Raw genomic sequence first — 21158 nt, 5'->3', positions numbered from 1 at the left:
TCTATCTATCTATATCAGATATACATAATCAGTTTGATGGTCCTCAACCAAGAAATGGTTCTCTGAAAGATCTGATGAATGTTTTTTCTCAGAGGCAAGAGAGGGTAAAAATACAACCATTTGACGAATGAGGAGGAATCTGCCCTGAAGGCGCAACAATTTGGAGTTGTAAACAAACACAGCATTAGGTGCAAAACAAACACCCCTATCTTCATCCCAGTCCCCGAAACCCATCCAAGGAGTTAACAATTATCTGCACCACCCATATAAATTCCAGACATATTACCAGGGAAGAGTGTGAGACAGACAGTAGCTAAAACGGTAACCCCAGAGACAAACAGAGGAAGACTGTACCGGCATACTGACAGGAAGTAGGAAGACAGCCACCAGGCCAACAGGAAGAAGCTAAACACAATCAGCACCCTGAGCTTAGTGGAGCCAAAGAAAGTTTCCATGATGCATCATCATGGGAGAATGGCACTAGTGTGCTCAGGGCTGGAAAGAGGATCCAGGTCTTTGGGCAATAAGGAGGAAAGGCTGGCCATCTGGGAGACCACATCAACAGTCAGTGCCCTGACCACTGGCGCCTATGTGTGGGACAGGATACCCCTATACAATAGCGTGCCTGGTAAACACAAGAATCAGGAGGAGACCCAGATCACAACAAAGTGGCTAACCCCCTTGACCCCACTAAGACCTTATTTCCTGTTAGAGCCACAAGGCCTGGTGTCATTCATTCATTGGTCAAACACAAATAGCTACGTATTCTGAGTCACCCTGATTCAACATTAAGTAGCATTAACCACACTATCAGAGCACAGAAGTATGACGCAATAGCCAAGAGCAATATCGGACACCCTAACTTCTTCTGGATAATTATTCCTATTAGTTACAAATTCCTTATAGGTTGATAGAGCGATTCAAAAGGAAGGCTGTGGATCCAACAACTGAGGTCAAGGCAAAATAATCACTGTTTCTGAGTATCTAGGACTGATGAAAGGGAACCAATTTACTCTTGCTGTAGTGACTCATCCCGGTTCGGATCTGTACCGTTTTGTTTACTAGAGTTGCAATGCAATGTTAGCAGGCTGAAGTTGAGTGCTATACGTCCAAAAACGAAGGAACAACCATCAACAGTGAAACACAAATCCCTGTACATAATCATCCTTGGTTTGTTTATAAAAAAAAATGGACCATAAACCTGGAACACTGCAATTAGAAAATGCAATCAACGTGTAAAGCACTCGCTTGCCTATAATGACTAACTAAATGACTAGGTGTGTTTCCTAACGGTATGTATAGTAGGTTGAGGAGGCTACAGAAAAGCAGTTTATTGCGTCGTTGGTGTTGTGCATCGCTGCGTCTGCAGTAGAGTCAACGTGAACGCCCAAGCAAGCAGTACGCGTAGAGAAAACACCAGTGGAAACACTGCAGTAGTGGCCACGGCACCAAACACTGCAGCAAAGCCGCCGCTTTCTCAAGTGCTGACCAGAGCGGAGTTCAGAGTGTTCATAGTTGAAGCCCTGAGGAGACCCAAACGGAGTAACTTGAAATGATTTCCTACCTGCAGAACACGTTGATGGGCATAGCTATATAATATCACTTCCTGATACAACTAATCCGTTATAACGTGGACGTGCAGAGGAACCGGTTTTAATCTTCCAGGGATTTTATATTTCTCTCTGGGGTGGAAATAAACGTATCACTAGTGGTATTTCATGATCATATTGGAAAAGGGGTCTGCGACGTATGCGTGTTGTTCAGTGATAATACAGGCACCATAATAACAACAGTCTCCCTGATGTGAATAATGTGTTGTCTGCTGTCGTGTAATACTGCTCTTATTGATTTATTGTTGTTGTAGTGACAAGTATAGTGGAGAAACACATAACTATACTGCTTCGGTCAGTGTTGATGATAATAAAGCGGTCATGTTGTCTTGTTTTCGGCCATGGGAGCTTCTCTACAGCTTGAATATTGTAGTTCTTAGAAGAAAAACCAGCAATCGACACAAAAAAAACAGGACCTTAATGGCCCAAAAATTGTACCATAACAGTTTACCCACAATTAGTTTTCGAACACCAAAACAAAAAAGGGCCGACCAGAGGCAATCATCAATAATCACGTAGCAGCTCTCAACCAACCTGTGGATTCGCTAGCATAAGCAACCGAGCCAAAACAAAAGCAACCCACATTTAACGTGATGAACTCACTCGAAACAACACCGCATGTTTTAAACCAAAAATGTGTGTATATTGTCAAAAAAGCAGAAAGCAACTACACCAGTCCGTCGCTACACCAAGGTTACGTCGCTTGGAATGCAATGCCTGTGGGTAAGCAAGGGTCAATTTAGCAATGTAATGAAGACCATGGTTTGCTTACCTGCGTCAGATGCTCCACAGACTTTAAATTGTAGTATCAGACTATTACAAGAGTGCCCTTAGGTGTTCCCGACCGATGCTAGATGTTCCCATTGGTTAACGTCGTCATTTGTTTCATTAATAAAAACATCGGAGTGAACTCCCTGCGCGGCTAGCGCTAAAGAAGAACAACACTCAAATATTTCCAGGATACGCGCATACAAACACGAATATTATTGCTTCTCCAGCGACCATAGTCCGTTAAATGTCCAATAAAAAACGAAGGCTTAGTTTGGAGGCGAAATACGTCGAAATATCATATTATGTTCCGATTTAATCCCCTTGCAGACCCGTGCGAACGTTCTCGAGCGGCCTTTGACTTCAGTATCGGGATGGGTAGTATCGCGGTACAAAACGTGACTTCGCGAGACTACAAGTACGATGCCTTGTGTTCCCGCGAGACTAAGGGGGCGGGGAATATAAACGCTTCGAGAGCTAAGACGCTGAATGTGATTGGCGCGCACGAGAGGGCGTACACATGGTCGAAAACGACCATTTTGGACCAACCAAGGCCATTTTTGTGTGTGTTTGAGGCGTGTACATGGATCTAACATGGCTTACGTCGGCGCACAGTTTACATTGCAGTAGAATAAACTAATTGCTATAGTTTGATTGTTTGGTATGTGAACGATAATACACGTATTACGATTAGGTTTAATATTTTCATTATCTCGTTGTTGTTGTTGTTGTTGTTGTTGTTGTTGTTGTTGTTGTTGTTGTTGTTGTTAGCAGTAGTAGTAGTAGTCGTGGTGGTTGTTTTAGTAGTTATGTATTAGTTTAGCAGTCATTATTATTTGTTTTATTGATTCCAGAGAAATGAGAATCGTAGAAAAGGAAAAAAAAAAAGATACATTTAATTAAAGTTTAAATAATATTTGCAACCAGCATTATCTCTTATTAACGCTTAGAACTAAGCAAATGCAGTGGGTATTTTTGTGTATAGTCTACATAATGAAAACTCATAATGAAGGTTCAGTTAATTTTAATATAAAGCAGGACATGCCAGTTCACAAGCCAAGCGCCAGAGTGCCCGAAAGTGCCCGAAAAGAAACAAAGCTTCAACCCAATAAGAGAATATATTTCTGGAATATTTTTTAATTGAAATTATTGGTTTGCTTTTCACACGTATATTTTATTATTATTATTATTATTATTATTATTATTATTAGTAGTAGTAGTAGCCTAGTAGTAGTAGTAGTAGTAATAGTAGTAGAAGTAGATCATCTGTGCTATTGAAAAGATGTGGACTCATAATATGAAAACAACTTTCCCTTGCATCTGCGATCTGATGGAATTAAACGCAACACTGGCTCACTCTGGTGGTGGTGGAGTTTCTTCAGAACGTAGACATTCTTGGCAGATGTGAAAATCTATTTTTGAATCTACAGTTCTGTCGACGCTAAAGGTAAATGCTAAACAAAATGCTAAAAGTAAGGAGAAGACAAGACAAACAGAACAAACAAGAACAAATAGGGCAAAAAGTAGACAGTATAAAGTGTATATTTTAAATTATAAAGTGGCTTAGCTACAGAAATGCAATGTAAACGAAGCTGCAATCTAAACCAAGAGAAAAAGTGGCCCAGTGATCTAGTAAATATAAATATATTCAAATTCAAATTCAAATTCAAAATTCAAAAAAACTTTATTTGTCCCCAGGGGGCAATTGAGGTATAAGGTGTGTATATGTAAATATACACACAGACACACACATATCCACAAACACACACATACCTATCTGCACGTACATGTAGCCTATATACTTATCCACACACAGACACACACACATACACATAAACACACATATATACACATGCATATATATATACATACATATTTGCATATATACATACATATTCACATATACACACATACAAAAACACACACACATGCATGCAAATATATCACACGCTGTTGTACAGCGTTATGGCTGCAGGCACAAAGGATCCTTCTGCCACAGCTCAACATAGAGGGGATGGGAGGGGTTGCCCATGGACTTGAATATGCCCCTCATCCTCCTCTCCACCACTACCTCCAGACTGTCCAGCTCTAGTCCCACAACAGAGCTAGCCTTCCTCACCAGCTTGTTGAGTCTGTTGGACTCAACCTCCCCAGCACATCCCAGAAAAGAAACAGTGTGCTGGCTACCACAGACTGATAGAACATCTTTAGTAGCCTGCCACTCACGTCAAATGACCTGAGCCTCCTGAGGAAGAAGAGTCTGCTCTGACTCTTCCTATAGAGGGCTATTTAACGTAATCTCGTAAAAATAGTTGTTCATGGATCATGGAAACCGTACTTTTCAGTCAAGATGGGAAGCAGAGTATCTGTTCATATAATTCAAAGGCAAACCCATGTGTCTAGTTTAATGACAGTTTTGGAATTAGTTTGAGTGATCGGAGAGACCAGCCCATCAAAAAAGACAGAGAAATTATCAGATAGAGCTAAGTCTAATACATTCACTACAGCAATACTAACACCCTTAGTAGTGTTTCCCCTAGATTTTTTTATAGTAGTGGTGCTGTGAGTTGATAACCTAGCAACGCTTTTTGAACTCTTTAAATGGTAACTTCTGGTGAGATTTTTTGGGGAAAAATGTGCAGATTGAGCTTCCAAATATGACATAACAACCAAGGTCAAGGTATCTGCTGAGACCAGATCATTGTGCAAATGTGCTTTGAACTTGGCAGAAACCTTTTTGCAATTCTATTTTTTATTTATTTTTGCATTGGCGCTGACAATCCAGCAGCGGCAGTGCCCCACTGCTGAATGAATATAGGGGAGACACTGCCCTTAGTGATCATTCAATCTAGAGTATGGCCTCTGATATTAATATCTCCAGTTATAATATAGCAATCAAAATCTGTAGATATGATTGACAGCATTTCGGAAAAATCATGAATGAAATTGGAACAGTATTTGGGTGGTCTGTACAAAACAATTGGTAAAAACTTTTCAGGACAGTACAGAGATACTCAAAAGTATAGAATTCCCCAATTGAGATTTGTTTACATTCAAAAGTCTACAAAACAGCAACACCCCCACCTCTCTTTGCCGACACAGCAGACCTCTAGAAAATTAAAACTTGGGGGGGGGGGCTGTTTCAATTAGTACTGCTGCACTATTGCTCTCCGACCATGTTTCAGTTATAAATAAAAAATATAACTGGTGTGTTGAGATTATATAGACTAAAAGTGATCTGTTAGCAACATTTAAAAGTGCCATTCTAATTGGTGGTCTAGTGCTGGGAGTTAGATAAGCATGCTTAGAGTCTGTATTAAATAAACCCGTAGACTGCGAGTTGACCGAAACAGCAGTCCATGGCCAGCCAGAGGACGTAACCTATTACTTTATGATTGTTTATTTTCTTATCCGCAAATTTTAGTCTTACCAGGGACACAACTAAGATTCAGTTCCTTTGCTTGAGTACTTTCTTGTACTTTATACACAAATAGCCACAAGCGACTAAGAGGTGGCGACCACCAACATTAACTTTGTTATTTCGGTCAAGAAGTCTGTGGAGCGTTACATTTTTCTAAGTGTTCTTAAGTGATTGTGATGACCTTGCCAGTAATTGATGCCAACCTCCTTTGTCGCTTGCGGCTAACACACCACTGTTGTTTGGCATGGTCTTTGGCTGAATCCTAAAATATGGGTATAGATCTTTTTATCTTAACCCTCATGGTGTTTTTAATATGCTCATAATTATTCATATAAATATATTGTTTCAGGTTTAATCTTGAACGTCCCAAAATGTCTGAGGACAAAGTAATGCGGCATTTTAATAACAAGGAATAAATGTTATTGTTAATTAGATGTGAATCTTATGGGTTCCAATCGTATTAACTGTTGTATTACACAACCATCCAAACACTCAAAAGATTGTTTAGAAATCAATCCACCACAGCAATCTAAATAATATTTCCAAGAAAAAGAAAAAAACTCATTCAATATAATGCACACAAGGTTTTTCAATGATGAACTGATCTATCAATATTTTCGTTTTCGTTTAGCATATGATTATAATATTTTAATATTTGTGTTATTACCACATGAATCACTTGAAAATAAAATAATTAACGCAGACAAATGTCTCTACTAATGCGCAGTTTTGCGCAACGAGTGGGTTACTGAACAACGTTATGAAACGGGGAAGTTTAATCTATTTTACAAAGATCACCAATACTATGCTCGTTTTTAAAAATAATAATTAAATGATTCTAAAGTCCTGAAGTTGATCAGTGTTTCCTTATGTATAGTTTTTAAGGTTGTTGTATTTACATAGGACGCTGTAGTGCTGTGTTCTCTGCGCAATGCAAACGCAATGCACGTCTTTGTGTAACTACGTACCCTCACGGTGACTTAACTAGCAAACAGCTAGGACACAGGCAAACAAACCTGCAACGACGAAACACGATTTCAAGCTATGTATTTGACGCCAATTATACTATTGGATTAACGCGACCGATATCAACATGGCTGCTTTGCTTTTGCAGCGCCGTGCGGGCTTGTGTAAAAAACACAGTGCTACCTTACTGAGGACCCTGTCCTTACGGAATACTATACAACAACCATCCGTGAACACTGGTGGTGATGCCAGCCCTCTGCTATTCAAATGCTACAGCTACACAAAGCAACTGCACCCAGGGTTACAAAGGTTAATTTCGGTTCAGACTAGACCCCAACCTATACCCCTCCAGGTAAGCTGTGTTGTGTCTATCGATCTACTCTGAGATTATGGCATCAACCTTTGCATGTGAGGCACCTTTGACGAAAAATGCCTTCAATGACTGTCATGAAATCCGCTAAAACTCTGTCTTTAACTATAGAAAACAACCTACATACCGCTGACTCCAAGGTTATGGGAGATAAACCGAATTCTGCTCAAGAAACACCTGTTGACCTATCCAGTGTGTGCAATGAATCTCTTCGGTAAAACATCCATACTCTATTGATCTCGAATCTAAAATGAGGAGACATAATCCTCACTGAATCCCCTGACGTATTTCTGTTTGATATCAGACACACACTTCTTTAGCACATCCCAGTCCAAGAAGGAGAAAAGTAAAAGTGATGGGCCGAAGGGGAAAACGCCTGAAGAAGATGATGGTAAAACATTTTGTCCTTTATCCTTTGCAGCATGTCATCGTTACATTGACACAAAGAGTTCTCTCCCCATCTATGTCTCCCTCATCATCTCTCACTGCCTCCGCTCTTTCTTTCTCTCCCTCCAACTCTCGATTCCACTCACTTTTTTCAACCCCCTCCTCCCTCTCTTCTCTCTCCCAATCGGTACCGCTCACCCTCTCCCTCGCTCCCCAGAGGAGAAGAAGCGTCGTGAGCAGGAGGACCAGATGTACCGTGAGCGCCTGCGGACTCTCTTCATCATCGCCCTCATCATGAGCCTGCTGAACTCCATCAACACCAGTGGTGGAAACATCTCCTGGAACGATTTCGTCCATGAGATGCTGGCCAAGGGGGAGGTGTCCCGCGTTCAGGTGGTCCCGGAGAGCGACATAGTGGAGATCTATCTCCATCCCGGGGCTGTGATCTTCGGAAGGCCCGTACGTCACTCTGATCTCACTCTGTGTGGCATCAAATGAGCAAGAGCGTTGTGGATTTAATACTCACACTAGTCTAGTGATATCCACTAGATATCACTAGACTATCCATCCTATGTCTATCTCTAGGTTATCCTTGAGCAACCCCTACCTTCTCTTTAATGGAAATGTCTTTCAAAAATGTATTTTATCTGTGTAATGCTGCATACACAGTTCTGCATACAGCATGTCCTCAATGATCTGCATTGTGTGTCAGAAACCACGCAGATCTTTGCAGAGCTGGCCGCATTTTGCGTTCGTGCAGGGCCCTTGAGTAGATTAGGCATTTTAGTGTGTCTTGTGTTGCAGAGGCTGGCCCTGATGTACCGCATGCAGGTGGCCAACATCGACAAGTTTGAGGAAAAACTGAGAGCAGCGGAGAAAGAGCTGAACATCGACAACAAGGACAGGATCCCAGTGTCCTACAAACGCACCGGATTCTTCGGAAAGTAAGAAGAGGTCCTTTTCCCAAGGGGCTATATTAATATGGTGGCACTTCATTTCTACAACAACAAATAGCTGAATTAATGTTTCGTCTTTTAGATGAGACGGCCAAAATTAAAAAAAATATATATATATCTTTGAGAAAGCACCAAAGTATATCAAAAATGGTAGAAGTATTTCATTGTATTATGATATTAGTTGTTTTGAGATTAATCGATCCCATCGCTATATTACTATATTAATGGTATATGACTATATTATATCAAGAACCCTGTTGCTTAGATGATACACATGTGGTGGTAGTACTTCCTCTGGGGCAAGTAGAATCTGTGGTAAGCATCTTACCTGTCGTTGTGACAAAACTAATATTAACACCCCCTCTCTCCATGGCAGCGCGCTCTATGCCCTGGGCATGGCGGCCATTGCCGTTGCGATCCTCTGGTACCTATTCCGTCTTGCTGGCATGGGCGGCAGAGAGGGAGGCTTCAGTGCCTTCGTGAGTAGACACACCAACCTCTTGAGAAAGTCAACAGATATGTATTTTGCCTTACAGCCACATAACGGATTGTATTTTGTGGATGCTAATACCAGAATCAGCTGAAGATGGCGAAGTTCACCATTGTGGACGGTAAATCCGGGAAAGGCGTGAGCTTCAAGGATGTGGCTGGCATGCATGAAGCCAAGATGGAGGTGAAGGAGTTTGTTGACTACCTAAAGGTGAGAGTCCTTTGCAAGGCAGGGCAAGATGGGGCTTTGATTTATGGGATGTCTCTGGGTATTGGGTTTATTCTTTCTGCTGGTATGTTTTTGTTTTAGGAAGAATCATTCAAAGCATGATTTAGTTGTGACATGGCAATAATTGTTCGTAATCATAATTTGTGACTTATCACTAATGAATGTATTATACTCTGTAATATAAGTAATGTTATGTAAGGGTTACACAAATACAGTTCAGTTAAAGATCCCATGGCATGAAAATTTCACTTTATGAGGTTTACAACATTGTGTAAAAAGGTGTAAAAAGAGCACTAGCTATCCTGCTCCTGCGCAGCCTCTGCCCTCATATGGGGACATGTTGCCTCCCCTTCTCTGCTTCGCCCGCCCAGAGAATTTCGCCCGCCAATGAGATAATGAGCTACGACTGTTGTACACTTCTTTGTTAATTGGATAACCGTTCTGCTGTTGGTGTTATGGCGCATAACACGTCGGGTTCTCTGACGTCTCTGGTATTTCCACCCTGGGTTAGAACCCAGACAGGTACATCCAGCTGGGGGCCAAGGTCCCCAAGGGCTCCCTGCTGCTGGGGCCACCCGGCTGTGGGAAGACCCTGCTGGCCAAGGCTGTGGCCACCGAGGCCCAGGTGCCCTTCCTGGCCATGGCGGGCTCCGAGTTTGTGGAGGTCATCGGGGGTAAGGAGCTTCCATCTGTTACGCAGGGACACTTGAAATACTTTAAGGTGGTTGGAGCACACACATATTTCTTTACACCTGATTTGATGGCCATTTTTTTTAAGGTCTACGGTTTGCTGTTTTATAGCCCTATTTTATTGCTTGTTATTACAGGGCTTAGAGTCTATGAAATGGGTAGGAGCACATTTACACTTAAATAAGAGTAAATGTATAAAGAAATTAACGCAGATGAGCTGAGGAAGGTCTCAATGTTGGCTGTGTAGAGCTGGACATTCACTTTGAGATGGTCCCCAGGAATCTGAATGACTCCATTGTTGACTGGGAAGTCACAAATGATGAGGGGGTCGCTTGTTGCTGGGCTCCTTCTTTTAGTTTGCTACAATCTTTACAGTTTTCAGAGTGTACAGCTCCTGGCTGCACCAGGAAGCCAGGCGGTCTACTACTTTCTGTAGGTAGACTTATCACCATTGGAGATGAATCAAGGGTTGTGCCGTCTGCCAGCGTCAGGAGTTTGTCAGAAGGATGGCTAAATGTGAAACTGTCTGTGAACAGGACAGAGCACTCCGCTTTGTGGGCTACATTGCTGATGGTCCGCGCCTCTGAGACAAGCTTGCCCATGATAAGCTGACTGCGTGATAAACTCCGCTGATGGTACTGTTGAAGTGATCCAAAATGTTCTCCTATGTGGGACATTTAATTTACGTTTATATTTGGGAAGGTTGTGGGTAAAGTGGCCAACCGGGTTTCCCCTAGGATCCCCTGCAGCAGCGGTGCAGGGGAATAACATAGGTGAAACCTATGTTATAGTGCGTGAACACGGGTAGTTAATGGTTAAATACAGTACATTTGTGTACAAGATCGCTGTCTAGCTTACATATCAAATTTCTTGAGATGTAGGTTAAAACACTGTTTGGATAGGGGAACTTCAAACCAATATAGACTTGAAATGTGGCTTGGCTATGCTATGGTATCTACTCTTAGTAGCCATATTGAACAGCCGAGCCTATTGGATTTTGATGGAAAGTTATAGCTGTTTAAACATTGGTGATATGCATATATTTCACATTGAATCTTTGATGTCTTTGGCTTTATTGCTATGAGATTAAGACCATAGTCCCACATTCACCTGGTACATGTGTGCCAAGTTTGCAGATTTCACAAGCTCCGGTACCAAAGCAGTTTATGTGCTGGTGTTTGGTCGAGTTGTGGCCATTACATTAGGTCTAAATGGTCTGACAATATGGGTTGCATCTGGAAAATTGTTCATCATGACGAATGGTGCATGTATACCAAGTTTCATGCATGTTTAATTGCACTTTCCGAGTGGAATTCGGAGTATTTTGGGCTTCAAGTCCTTATATAGCACCCATCCTTTGCATCCCTAACTCATTTTACAAGCCTGACGATTTATACTGTTATTACTGTTGAGCAGGGTTGAGCTTGAGCGTTTTTGAGAGGCCATCAATGTATGGATCCATCACATGACCATTAGCAACAACAAATTATTGAACTGAAACTTTTTAACAACTTAACAGGCATCTAAAACAAACATACCTGGCTCCTGAACGAGGCCCAGAGCTCGTCATTAGCTGTCATTAGCTCTCCTCCCTCTCTCTCCTTCCTCTGCTCTCCACTCCTCAGAGATTTTAGCAGCGGCGCTCAAATTGCAGTGCATGTAGGGGCAACACTAGGCCCATGTTGAAGTCCCTGAGGACGATCACGACGCAGTCCGGGCTCCTGCTCTCTGCTTCTCATATGGGGGGGGGGGGCAGCTGGGCGTTGAGCCTCATGCACGTCAGGCTGCGGAGGGATGGAAATGGCAGCAGATTCAAAATAAATGAATTCACGGGGAGGTCAAACGGTCTCCAGGAGGTACAAAATGTATCTCCTGCGTTCGGCACGTCAGAGCTTAAAGCTGGGCGGTAGCAGGACAGAGTCCGATGTAGAGTCACACAGCCACTAATCAGCAAAACACAAACGAGAAGACGCAGAAGTCGCGGTTTACCCTGACAAGAGGTCACAATTCATCTCATTTTGTCAAATGCTGACATTTGGGAGGAGTATTCCCAGTAGAGGTGTTCATAGTCCTCTCTCCTTATAGCGTGACAGAGCCTTGGCACACTTGCCTCTCTTTTGCCGCCTCACTGCTTGTCCAAACGGCGTATCTTTGACCATAATGTAAAGTAAATCCACAGTTAAGGCAATAAATCTGTGACATAAATTGGTTGTTTTTGAGTCACTGGTATTTAGTATCTCGTCCCTCATGAATTAATCGTAGTGGAATCACAATTAACGGAAAACAACGACATACAGTATCGCCGTGGTAGCACCATCTTAGATCTGATATTCTATCTAAATAAATGATTTCTTCCTGTTCGTGTGTGTATGTGTTTGACATGTAGGCCTGGGAGCGGCTCGGGTGAGGAGCCTGTTTAAGGAGGCACGTGCACGTGCACCGTGCATTGTATACATCGATGAAATTGATGCGGTGGGGAAGAAACGCTCCACCAACATGTCAGGGTTCTCCAACACGGAGGAAGAGCAGACGCTAAACCAGCTGCTGGTGGAGATGGACGGTGAGACCATCTCACGCACGCGCACACACACAAACACACTCTACATACAGACACGCATACCCCAGACATGGAGCTTCTACAAACGCCAGCAGAATATGGAAATGATCTCTCATGATGGGAACATGAGGAGCCTATGGCCAAATTTATTAGGGTGCCAAGCACAACACATGTTTCCTGTGCTTAGTGCTCTCCTCTTCTGTCTACTTCTCCTCTTTGCCAGGGATGGGAACGACTGACCACGTGATCGTCCTGGCGTCCACCAACAGAGCAGACATCCTGGACAACGCTCTGCTGAGGCCAGGCCGACTGGACAGACACATCTTCATAGACCTCCCCACTCTACAGGTAGGACAGACACGTCGTCATAGACCTCCCCACTCTACAGGTAGGACAGACACGTCGTCATAGACCTCCCCACTCTACAGGTAGGACAGACACGTCGTCATAGACCTCCCCACTCTACAGGTAGGACAGGTATAAACCTTCCCTTGTGTCAGGTAGGACCTTGGGGATTGACCTGACAACCTTCTGGTAGGAAAAACATAACCGCCACACTGTCCCGCCCCCCCATAAAACCCTTCCGCAGTGTTGATGAAGCAGCATGGTTTGTGTTAACATCTCTAGTTTGCTGGTTGTTCTTTTCCAGGAGAGGAAGGAGATATACGAGCAGCACCTGAAGATCTTGAAGTTGACCCAGCCAGCTGACGTCTACTCCCTGAGGCTGGCCGAGCTCACCCCGGGCTTCAGCGGTACAACACTCGCCATCGGCATTAACTATCTAGTCGTTGAGCTTTATCCAAAGCAACCTGCAGTGATTTAAAAAAAACATGACAACACGATGAGCAGTAGAGGTTAGGGCATCTTGCTCATCAAGGCCTACAAGTAGATTGCCGGTATTGAACCCAGAGTTAAGTCGAACACCCCAAGTATGGAGCATACTATCCAGCCCATGATATCAATAACACACCCCGCACAGCTCCACACTAGACGTCTCAGACAGTACACCGACCGCTGCCAAGGAACCTCTGCCCTTCTCCAACCCTTCCCATGTCTCGTCCCCCAGGCGCGGACATCGCCAACATTTGCAATGAGGCTGCTCTCCACGCCGCCAGGGAGGGCTACAAGTCCATCGATACCTTTAACTTTGAGTACGCTGTGGAGCGGGTCATAGCAGGTAGGAGGTCTGGAGGGACACGGCTTCATTGGTACTATAGATTGTATCTGGGTGATACAGATTGTAGTGGCAGGAGGCAGGCCTCTCCAGTGAACCTGTTGGACTTTAAACAGCCTGTGTGTGCGTGTGCGTGTGTAGGGAGTGTTAAGAAGAGTAAAATCCTGTCCAAGGAGGAGCAGAGGGTCGTAGCGTTCCATGAGTCCGGCCACGCCTTGGTGGGCTGGCTGCTGGAGCACACAGAGGCTGTCATGAAGGTACACACACTATACAATACACAGACACATGCTTACATACTCATGATGCACAATACACACTACACTACATAAGATACACATTCTGCACTGTACATTTATGTACTGATTCAAGATGTGTTGATTTAGGACTCTTTCCATGGCATTGGAAAGGTACCTCTAAGTAGGCATCTATTAAAAATGAGACATATTGGTTCGGAAAGCAGCCTAGCTGCAATCTTAAACATTTTTTCATTCAAGTTATCCACAAACAGTATCTTGGTTAACCATTTCAAACGTAAAACAACAGATTCTATCCATAATAATGCTTTTAAAAAGCATTATGAAGGATGTATGCTGTCTGTTACATTGGCATCATGTGATTGCATGCAAGATCTTAAACTATCGACCTTGTTGATAAAGAAGTTGTTAAAGTAATTAGCTACATCATATGGCCTGGTGTTGAATTGACCTGCACATTCTACCTACATTTGAGAATTGCATTCTCCAATGGGTTGGTTATAAAAAAAGTGATCGATAACGTCATAGTGGATGGTGTTCTGTGATGACAGGTGTCCATAGCACCGCGAACCAATGCTGCGCTGGGATTCGCCCAGATGCTACCGCGGGACCAGTACTTGTTCAGCAAGGAGCAGCTGTTTGAGAGGATGTGTATGGCTTTGGGCGGGAGGGCCTCTGAGGCCATCACTTTCAACAAGGTCACCACAGGTACCGTCTGTCTATTGTATTGGGAAGTTTAAGGATGAACACCCACTCATCATACTCCCCTTTTACGCAAATCGGCTTTTGCTATACTTTTTTACACTTGGATTCTAAAGTGTGTAAGACTGTATTCTAATTGAATCCTCTAAATACATGTAATGTTTGGGCGGAAGGACAGAGCATGCTGCTTGTGTGTGTGTGTGAGTATGTCAGTGTGAGAGAGATTATGATAGCTTGTGTGAGAGAGACAAGAGATGAGGGTAATGTGAGAGTGAGACGAGAGAGAATGGTAGTGTGTGTGAGAGTAGGGTTTCGTGCAAGTGATTAAAAAAATGTATGCTAGTTTGCGAGAGGGTACCTTTTAAGCGTTTTTACACTGCCAAATACGCCCGTCTTATTTTAAACATTTCCCCGGCATGGGCCGTGCGTTTTCACTGGCCGAGGTAATATCCCGTCTTGATTTCGCACCTCAATGTCCCACCTTAAACCCTGAACATATTGGGGGTTTAATTTTCATGTAAATGCGATTGAAAGGCATCGTGGTACCATGGGCAATACTTGGGTAGAGGTGTTGATGATGTAAAATGTGCGATCCACACAGAAAAATAAAGGATATGTTGGCGTTTTTGCACTTGTAAATAGTTAATCGCGTTTGTAGCCTACACTCGGATGTAGTCTACTCCTTCTTGCGTGCCAGTGCCTTTTTATTGATACAATAATAAAGGCACTAAAAAAAATAAAACTATATTTTAGTATTAGGCCTGAATGATTTGGGGAAATAATCGAATTGCAAATTATTTGGACCAGACTTTCGGGATGTCTTTACCCACTCCCTGTCCTCCAGGAGCCCAGGATGACCTGCGGAAGGTGACGCGCGTGGCCTACTCCATGGTGAAGCAGTACGGGATGTGTCCCAGCGTGGGCCAGGTGTCGTTCCCCGAGGGGGAGGAGCAGGGGGCGGTGGGACGGAGACCCTTCAGCCAGGGACTACAGCAGCAGATGGATCACGTTGGTTACACACACACACACACACACACACACACACACACACACACACACACACACACACACACACACACACACACACACACACACACACACACACACACACACACACACACACACACACACACACACACACACACACACACACACACACACACACACACACACACACACACACACACACACCACCACCCCCCCCCCCCCCCCAAGCGGGACATTTACAATATCCGGTGTTGGCTGTCAAACATGTCTTATATCCAATATTCTGAAGACGTTTGCTATTAGTCTGTTTACCCACCTGGGCTACTTTTTGATTATAGTAATAAAGGCATATCGTTGAACGTCATTTTAACCGACTCGCGAGGAATCGAGAAGAGGTTTTTGTAAAGCAATAACACTTATGAGTTACTCAGTTGGTAATGCTGTAATTTAACAATGGAGTAACTTAATCTATTTTTAAAGTAAATGGACCATTTAACATTGATCAACCTGCACAGACTTAGCATGCTTTCCTAAAGCGGTCTATGGTGAGGCACAGCGGGATCGCTAAATACGACCACCTCTTCAACCAAATTACTTTTGGCCATTTGACGACAATGTGCTTGTCTGTTCATGTGAGCATTTGCATTCATTTGATCGATACAGAGAATGGGTGGAATTTTACTGATTTAAATACATGTGAATTATGCGTTTCATTGTGGAGAACAATTACGCCTCGATTAATTTTAGCAGAACAGCAAAAACATACTAGGCCTGCCTTGTAACAACTGAGAGAATAGTTTCTCCAGTACAAAGGTTTATTTGTGTACAAAGTCTTCAAATAGTGCTCGACAATAAAGCGGGGGCGCGAAAGACCGACTTCGCTCCAAGTCGAAACGAGTTTAGCGACGATAACTGCTGAATCCCGAAAAGCGTTGTTTTTGCGTGCTTGATTAATATCTATTTTTTAGTTTTAGACCTCATTAGATCCAACATATTATATCATAATCATTATTTATTGGTTAATAGCCTGGGAAAGCCTTATGCAATTGATATCGTAATGTGCGTTTAGGCCATATATATACAGTATATTGCCTACCATGATCGAAGAGCGATCAATTCAGGAATGATCGAAATCTGTCAGGTCTACATATTTAAATATCTGTTCCTAGTTTACTATGATGTACGATTAGCTTTACGACTGCTTCCGCCAACATTTTCACCAATATGGGCATTTCTTCATATTGGTAAGAACCCGACAATTGTTTACAATTTCAGTCAAAAAGATTTAACTATTCACGAGTCGACATGCACATGTACGGTCGCTGTCGGGTACACGCGTAAGCGTGAGCATCATTACTGACAGGGCGTCTCATTCATACCAGGACCATGAACACACGCCTTAACTCTCTCACGCGCACACACACACCCTTTCGAGTAGACATTGAGCAGTGATGATGTCATCAAGTCGGAGCAGGATTTGATTGGTTGTTGTACTGCATTACTGTGGAACAAAAAATACGTTATTATGTGATGTTAATCCTCAGGAAGCCAAGCTGTTGATAGCACAGGCCTACAGACAAACTGAGAAACTGCTGCTGGACAACCGAGATAAGCTGACACTGGTGAGTTTTCACTCTCTTCCACTCCCCTTGTTAGCAACTGGCTTTAATGCGGCCCTCACACTGCCACTTGGCGGTGCTATTACTCTGTTTGACAACAACTGCTTTGTAGTTTGGGAACCACATTCTTCTACATTCCAGTTGGCAAACGCACTTTTGGACCGGGAGGTAGTGAACTACGAGGACATCGAAGCCCTGCTGGGCGTGCCGCCCCATGGGCCCAAGAAGATGATCGCCCCCCAGACCTGGATGGAGGCCGAGAGGGACAAGCAGGACTCCGGGGAGGAGGAGCCCAGGCCTCCTACCCGAAGCAAGGATACCCAGGAGCCCGACCCAGAGCTGCTTTGACGTACCCACACCTGCCCCACAACTTGCTCTCTGGCTGCAAGAAGGCTCTATATGCTAGGTTAAGCTAGGATGTGCTAAACTTAGATGGGCTAATGCTAGGCTGAGCTACAGCCAAGCTAGACTTAAGCTAAGCTAGCCAAATATACAGTGGGCTGAATATTGTGGTTGATTTGTTTGGTCTTTTCCAGTACAAATCAGTTGGCATTCTCAAAGGGTTCAATTGTGTTTATATAAGAATGAAAAGGTTTTGTTTTACTGTTCCTATATGTGACATTACCAAAGGCTGAAAAAAGTAGATCAGAGCTTCAGAAAACATAACACACAAAGCAATGTTTTAAACCAAATTTCTTGATCTGCTAATTAATGGGAAACTACAGCCTACAGAATTAATTCAGCTAGCAGTGTGTATGGCTGAATTAAAAGCATAGCGAGTTGAAGACGAGTCTACACCTCCAGTGTAGACTTCTTCAGACTTCAAAACTGCTTCTGATGACTGATGTGTACATTTGTGTAAAAATGCTTAAAATATTTTAAAAGTATTTGAAATAAAATAACATTTGGACTGTAATGTTTGTTTAATTTGTTAACTTTGAAAGTTTAAATTTAAAATCAACAGTGCAGATAACAAATCTAATATTACATTTATCAAGAAAAACCCACTGAAGTAAAATAATCAAAGTACTTGACTGATGCTGTAAACTTTCATAGATGGGAGTATTTATGATAAAAAAAAAAATGGAAAAATACAGTTCAAAACAAAATCAATATGATCAAAACTCATGTATCTTACAAAATAATATAAAAACAGTGACACATTTAAAAGCTTCCTAATCCAGTGTGGTCTGTGATTGTCATGCAATTCACAAGGTCTAACAACCTCAGACATGAACACTGCAACTCAAATCCTTGTTCCAAACTCCTTTAGGCTCAGCATTCACCCTTAGCTTCTCTAATACCGCTTTTAACACTTCCCAGAGCCATCCGTAAAGCATCGGTTCGTATATTAAAAGGTATTTTAAAGGGTCCCTATTATCTGTCAGGTGAGATTTTGATCAGCCAGCCCTTAAGTCTAGGGGGTCTGTGGCTCTCCCGCTAGCGTGGGTCGTACATGTTGGCCAGCTTTTTGAAGCGTGGGCCCCAGTCGTTGAGGTAGTCGTAGTCCTGGTCGCCGTCGGAGCACCCAGAGGCGATGGAGCTGAGGCTCCCGGCCAGCGAGCCCTCGCCCTCGTAGTCGTAGATCAGCGCCGTGTCGTAGGGCGGCACGTTGGGGTCGCGGTCGGCCGCCTCCAGACCCTGCCCGCACACAAGATGGAGTCAACGACCAGGATATGTTCTAATGTCTTGATACGAAGCGCTGTAGGCTCTCTTTTTACTAGGCTACTTTGGAGAAAAAGAGATCTAAAAAAGCTTAAACACTGGACTAGAACGTCAAGTACTTTTACTCAAAACAAATTGAAAGCTCACACCCGACAAGCCACTGAGTGCCGTAGTAGTAGAAAGGACAAAACATTGTTCTGCTTTTATTCATATAACTGGTAATGAATGCCGCTGTGTGCTGCTCCAAGATGTTGGCAGTGCTGGAAGTAACATTGTGGCGCAATGAATGCGAGTGCTCTCATTGAAATTAATAGTTTCCATTTGATAGAATATATTGTATGGTTGCATATGGCGTGACGGCGTGACCCTGTTTAGTGTCGAGAGCCCATTCTCTTACATCATTAATGTAGTCCTCAATGTCGGTGGGGTCAGCCGGGGGTCGTCGGGGGTAGGTGGGGGAAGGGAGGTTGTGGGGAGTGTCCTTCCGGAGCGGCTGCTTGCCCCGGGGGCCCACGCAGAAGGAGGGGACCGGGATGTGAGGAGCGTCGATGGGGCTCAGCAGGTCCAGGCTGTAGGCGTTCTAGGGGGAGAGGGCGGCAGGTGAACACAGCTCAGGATGACGCTGGAGATCCTATACCAGTTGGACTGCACTTTATCTGTTTAAACAGGAGCAATGATGGGTTCTAAATTAAGTATAGTAGTCTTTTTATTAAGGGTGTCCCAGCAAAAATACATGACAGTAGTAGGATTAAGAATTATAATGTATAAAGTAATACGTTTATAGGCCTTAATCACAGATTCCTTGTCAAAGGGTTCACAAGCCCCACATTATACGACTCAGCCTATTCTTAATCCTTCTGAAGGGTAGGGAGAAACCTTGGGGACGACCGCAGTAGAGGCCTTCATTCTTTCCATAAGGGGGGTCACCACTAGAAGTTCAATGTAAACATTATAGACTATATGCTACAGATGTTTGTGTGACTAAGGGTACTGAAGGGTCCAGTATGATCCTGTGAGTTCACGCAGGGGAGACTAATGTGCTGTCTTTCTGGGGGTTGGCAGGTATAAGCTTGGCCTCACCTCATCCTCCTCGCCCCCTCCCTGCTCGTCGTAGTTGAATACGTTGTCGCGCACGTCCTCCTGCGACTCCCCAACCAGCAGGGCGCTCTCCTTCTGCAGGTGGCGTTGTGAGGTGCAGCTGTTGATAGCCACCGCTAGCAGGAGAAGCACTGGAATACAGGGAACACTTTCTGACTACTGTTTGCTACGGGAGACCTAGGAGACTACAGTTAAGCAGCACTGGAGGACAGTGAACACTCTGAGACTACAGGGAACACTTTGAGAGTACAGTGAACACTTTGAGACTACAGTCCAGCTATGGAGACCTAGGAGACTACAGCTAAGCAGCACTAGAGTACAGTGAACACTTTGAGAGTACAGTGAACACTTTGAGAGTACAGTGAACACTTTGAGAGTAGTCAGGCTATGGAGTCCTAGGAGACTACAGCACTGGAGTACAGAAAAGCAATATGAGACTTTGGCCGAATCCTGTTTCTTTGCTCCAAGCAAAATCTCAGCCCTATGCCTCGCTGTTGCGTTTTCACGCAGCAGGGAGCTGTGTCCCGAAAGCCATTTTAAGGTAGGGTAAGGGGAGAGGGGGAGGGCTAACATTCCCTCAAAATTTAGATTTTTCGATTGGCAGCCTTGCAACGCTGCAGTTGTGACTTGCTCCCGCAATGCCTTGCGAGAAAATTTAAAATAATGAAAAATCCTAGGCAAGATGGCAGGCGAAAAGATGCGACAGGATCGAAAACCACAAATGTAAGTGTTTTCTGTGTTTATGATCATTAAATAAATGATGATGACCACTGCATTATCATTATGCCGTTTGAATGTTAGATAGGCATTTTCTTCATAACCAGCACAACCACCAAAACTGCCCGTGGGCAGCCCGGCCACAGGCATGGAATATGGAAAGCCAAGAGTGCCACAATCCGAGTGCCACAGTTCGAAATAAGCACAGAAATATAATTCCATAACTTTTAGTGAATAAGTATTCCATATGACATAAGAATTGGGACTTCTTAAGTTACACATAAATGCACATCACCCTGCACGCAGAAATTCAAGACTGACGCGCTACCTCCACTCTACCACTATGTCACGAGGCAGAGGTTTCCTGTTACCTGAAGGTGTATGAAATCCTTTCTTGACAGTTTGAGTGGGCAAAAAGCTAGGAAACACCAAAAACATATTTAGCAATGTATTGAGCGCAGCTACAATCTTCTAAATAGCCCGGCAGACCGTATTTTAG

The 21158-nt window shown here is 43.6% G+C and overlaps 3 protein-coding genes across 5 annotated transcripts in view; 1 reads left to right on the top strand and 2 right to left on the bottom strand.

Moving 5' to 3' along the window:
* ankrd11 (ankyrin repeat domain 11) overlaps window positions 1-2777 on the bottom strand; it is a 133813-nt gene extending 131036 nt beyond the window's left edge. For 2 of the 3 annotated variants that reach the window (XM_060071392.1, XM_060071390.1), the window contains exon 1: window positions 2383-2777. The gene's annotated coding sequence lies outside the window, so the exon portion shown is untranslated. The remainder of the gene's footprint in view (window positions 1-2382) is intronic. The other variant, XM_060071389.1, reaches the window with a different exon arrangement.
* A 3774-nt stretch (window positions 2778-6551) lies between these two features.
* spg7 (SPG7 matrix AAA peptidase subunit, paraplegin) lies at window positions 6552-18095 on the top strand. Its single transcript, XM_060070905.1, has 17 exons — window positions 6552-7117; window positions 7247-7349; window positions 7440-7526; window positions 7740-7981; window positions 8327-8466; window positions 8855-8957; window positions 9053-9178; window positions 9708-9870; window positions 12273-12446; window positions 12667-12791; window positions 13093-13195; window positions 13510-13620; window positions 13759-13874; window positions 14423-14579; window positions 15418-15581; window positions 17105-17182; window positions 17321-18095. The coding sequence occupies exons 1-17, from the start codon at window positions 6893-6895 to the stop codon at window positions 17525-17527; spliced, it is 2424 nt and encodes an 807-aa protein (XP_059926888.1). The 5' UTR covers window positions 6552-6892; the 3' UTR covers window positions 17528-18095.
* cdh15 (cadherin 15, type 1, M-cadherin (myotubule)) overlaps window positions 17738-21158 on the bottom strand; it is a 21837-nt gene continuing 18416 nt past the window's right edge. Inside the window, exons 12-14 of the mRNA XM_060070906.1 lie at window positions 19925-20073; window positions 19242-19424; window positions 17738-18820 (exon numbers count right to left, since the gene is read on the bottom strand). Coding sequence (XP_059926889.1) covers window positions 18620-18820; window positions 19242-19424; window positions 19925-20073 — 533 coding nt within the window. The 3' untranslated portion in view covers window positions 17738-18619. The remainder of the gene's footprint in view (window positions 18821-19241; window positions 19425-19924; window positions 20074-21158) is intronic.

Source organism: Gadus macrocephalus, chromosome 14, assembly GCF_031168955.1.
Source record: "Gadus macrocephalus chromosome 14, ASM3116895v1".
In the NCBI taxonomy this organism is placed as follows: Eukaryota; Metazoa; Chordata; class Actinopteri; order Gadiformes; family Gadidae; genus Gadus; species Gadus macrocephalus.
This window is presented reverse-complemented; position numbering and strand designations above follow the sequence as displayed.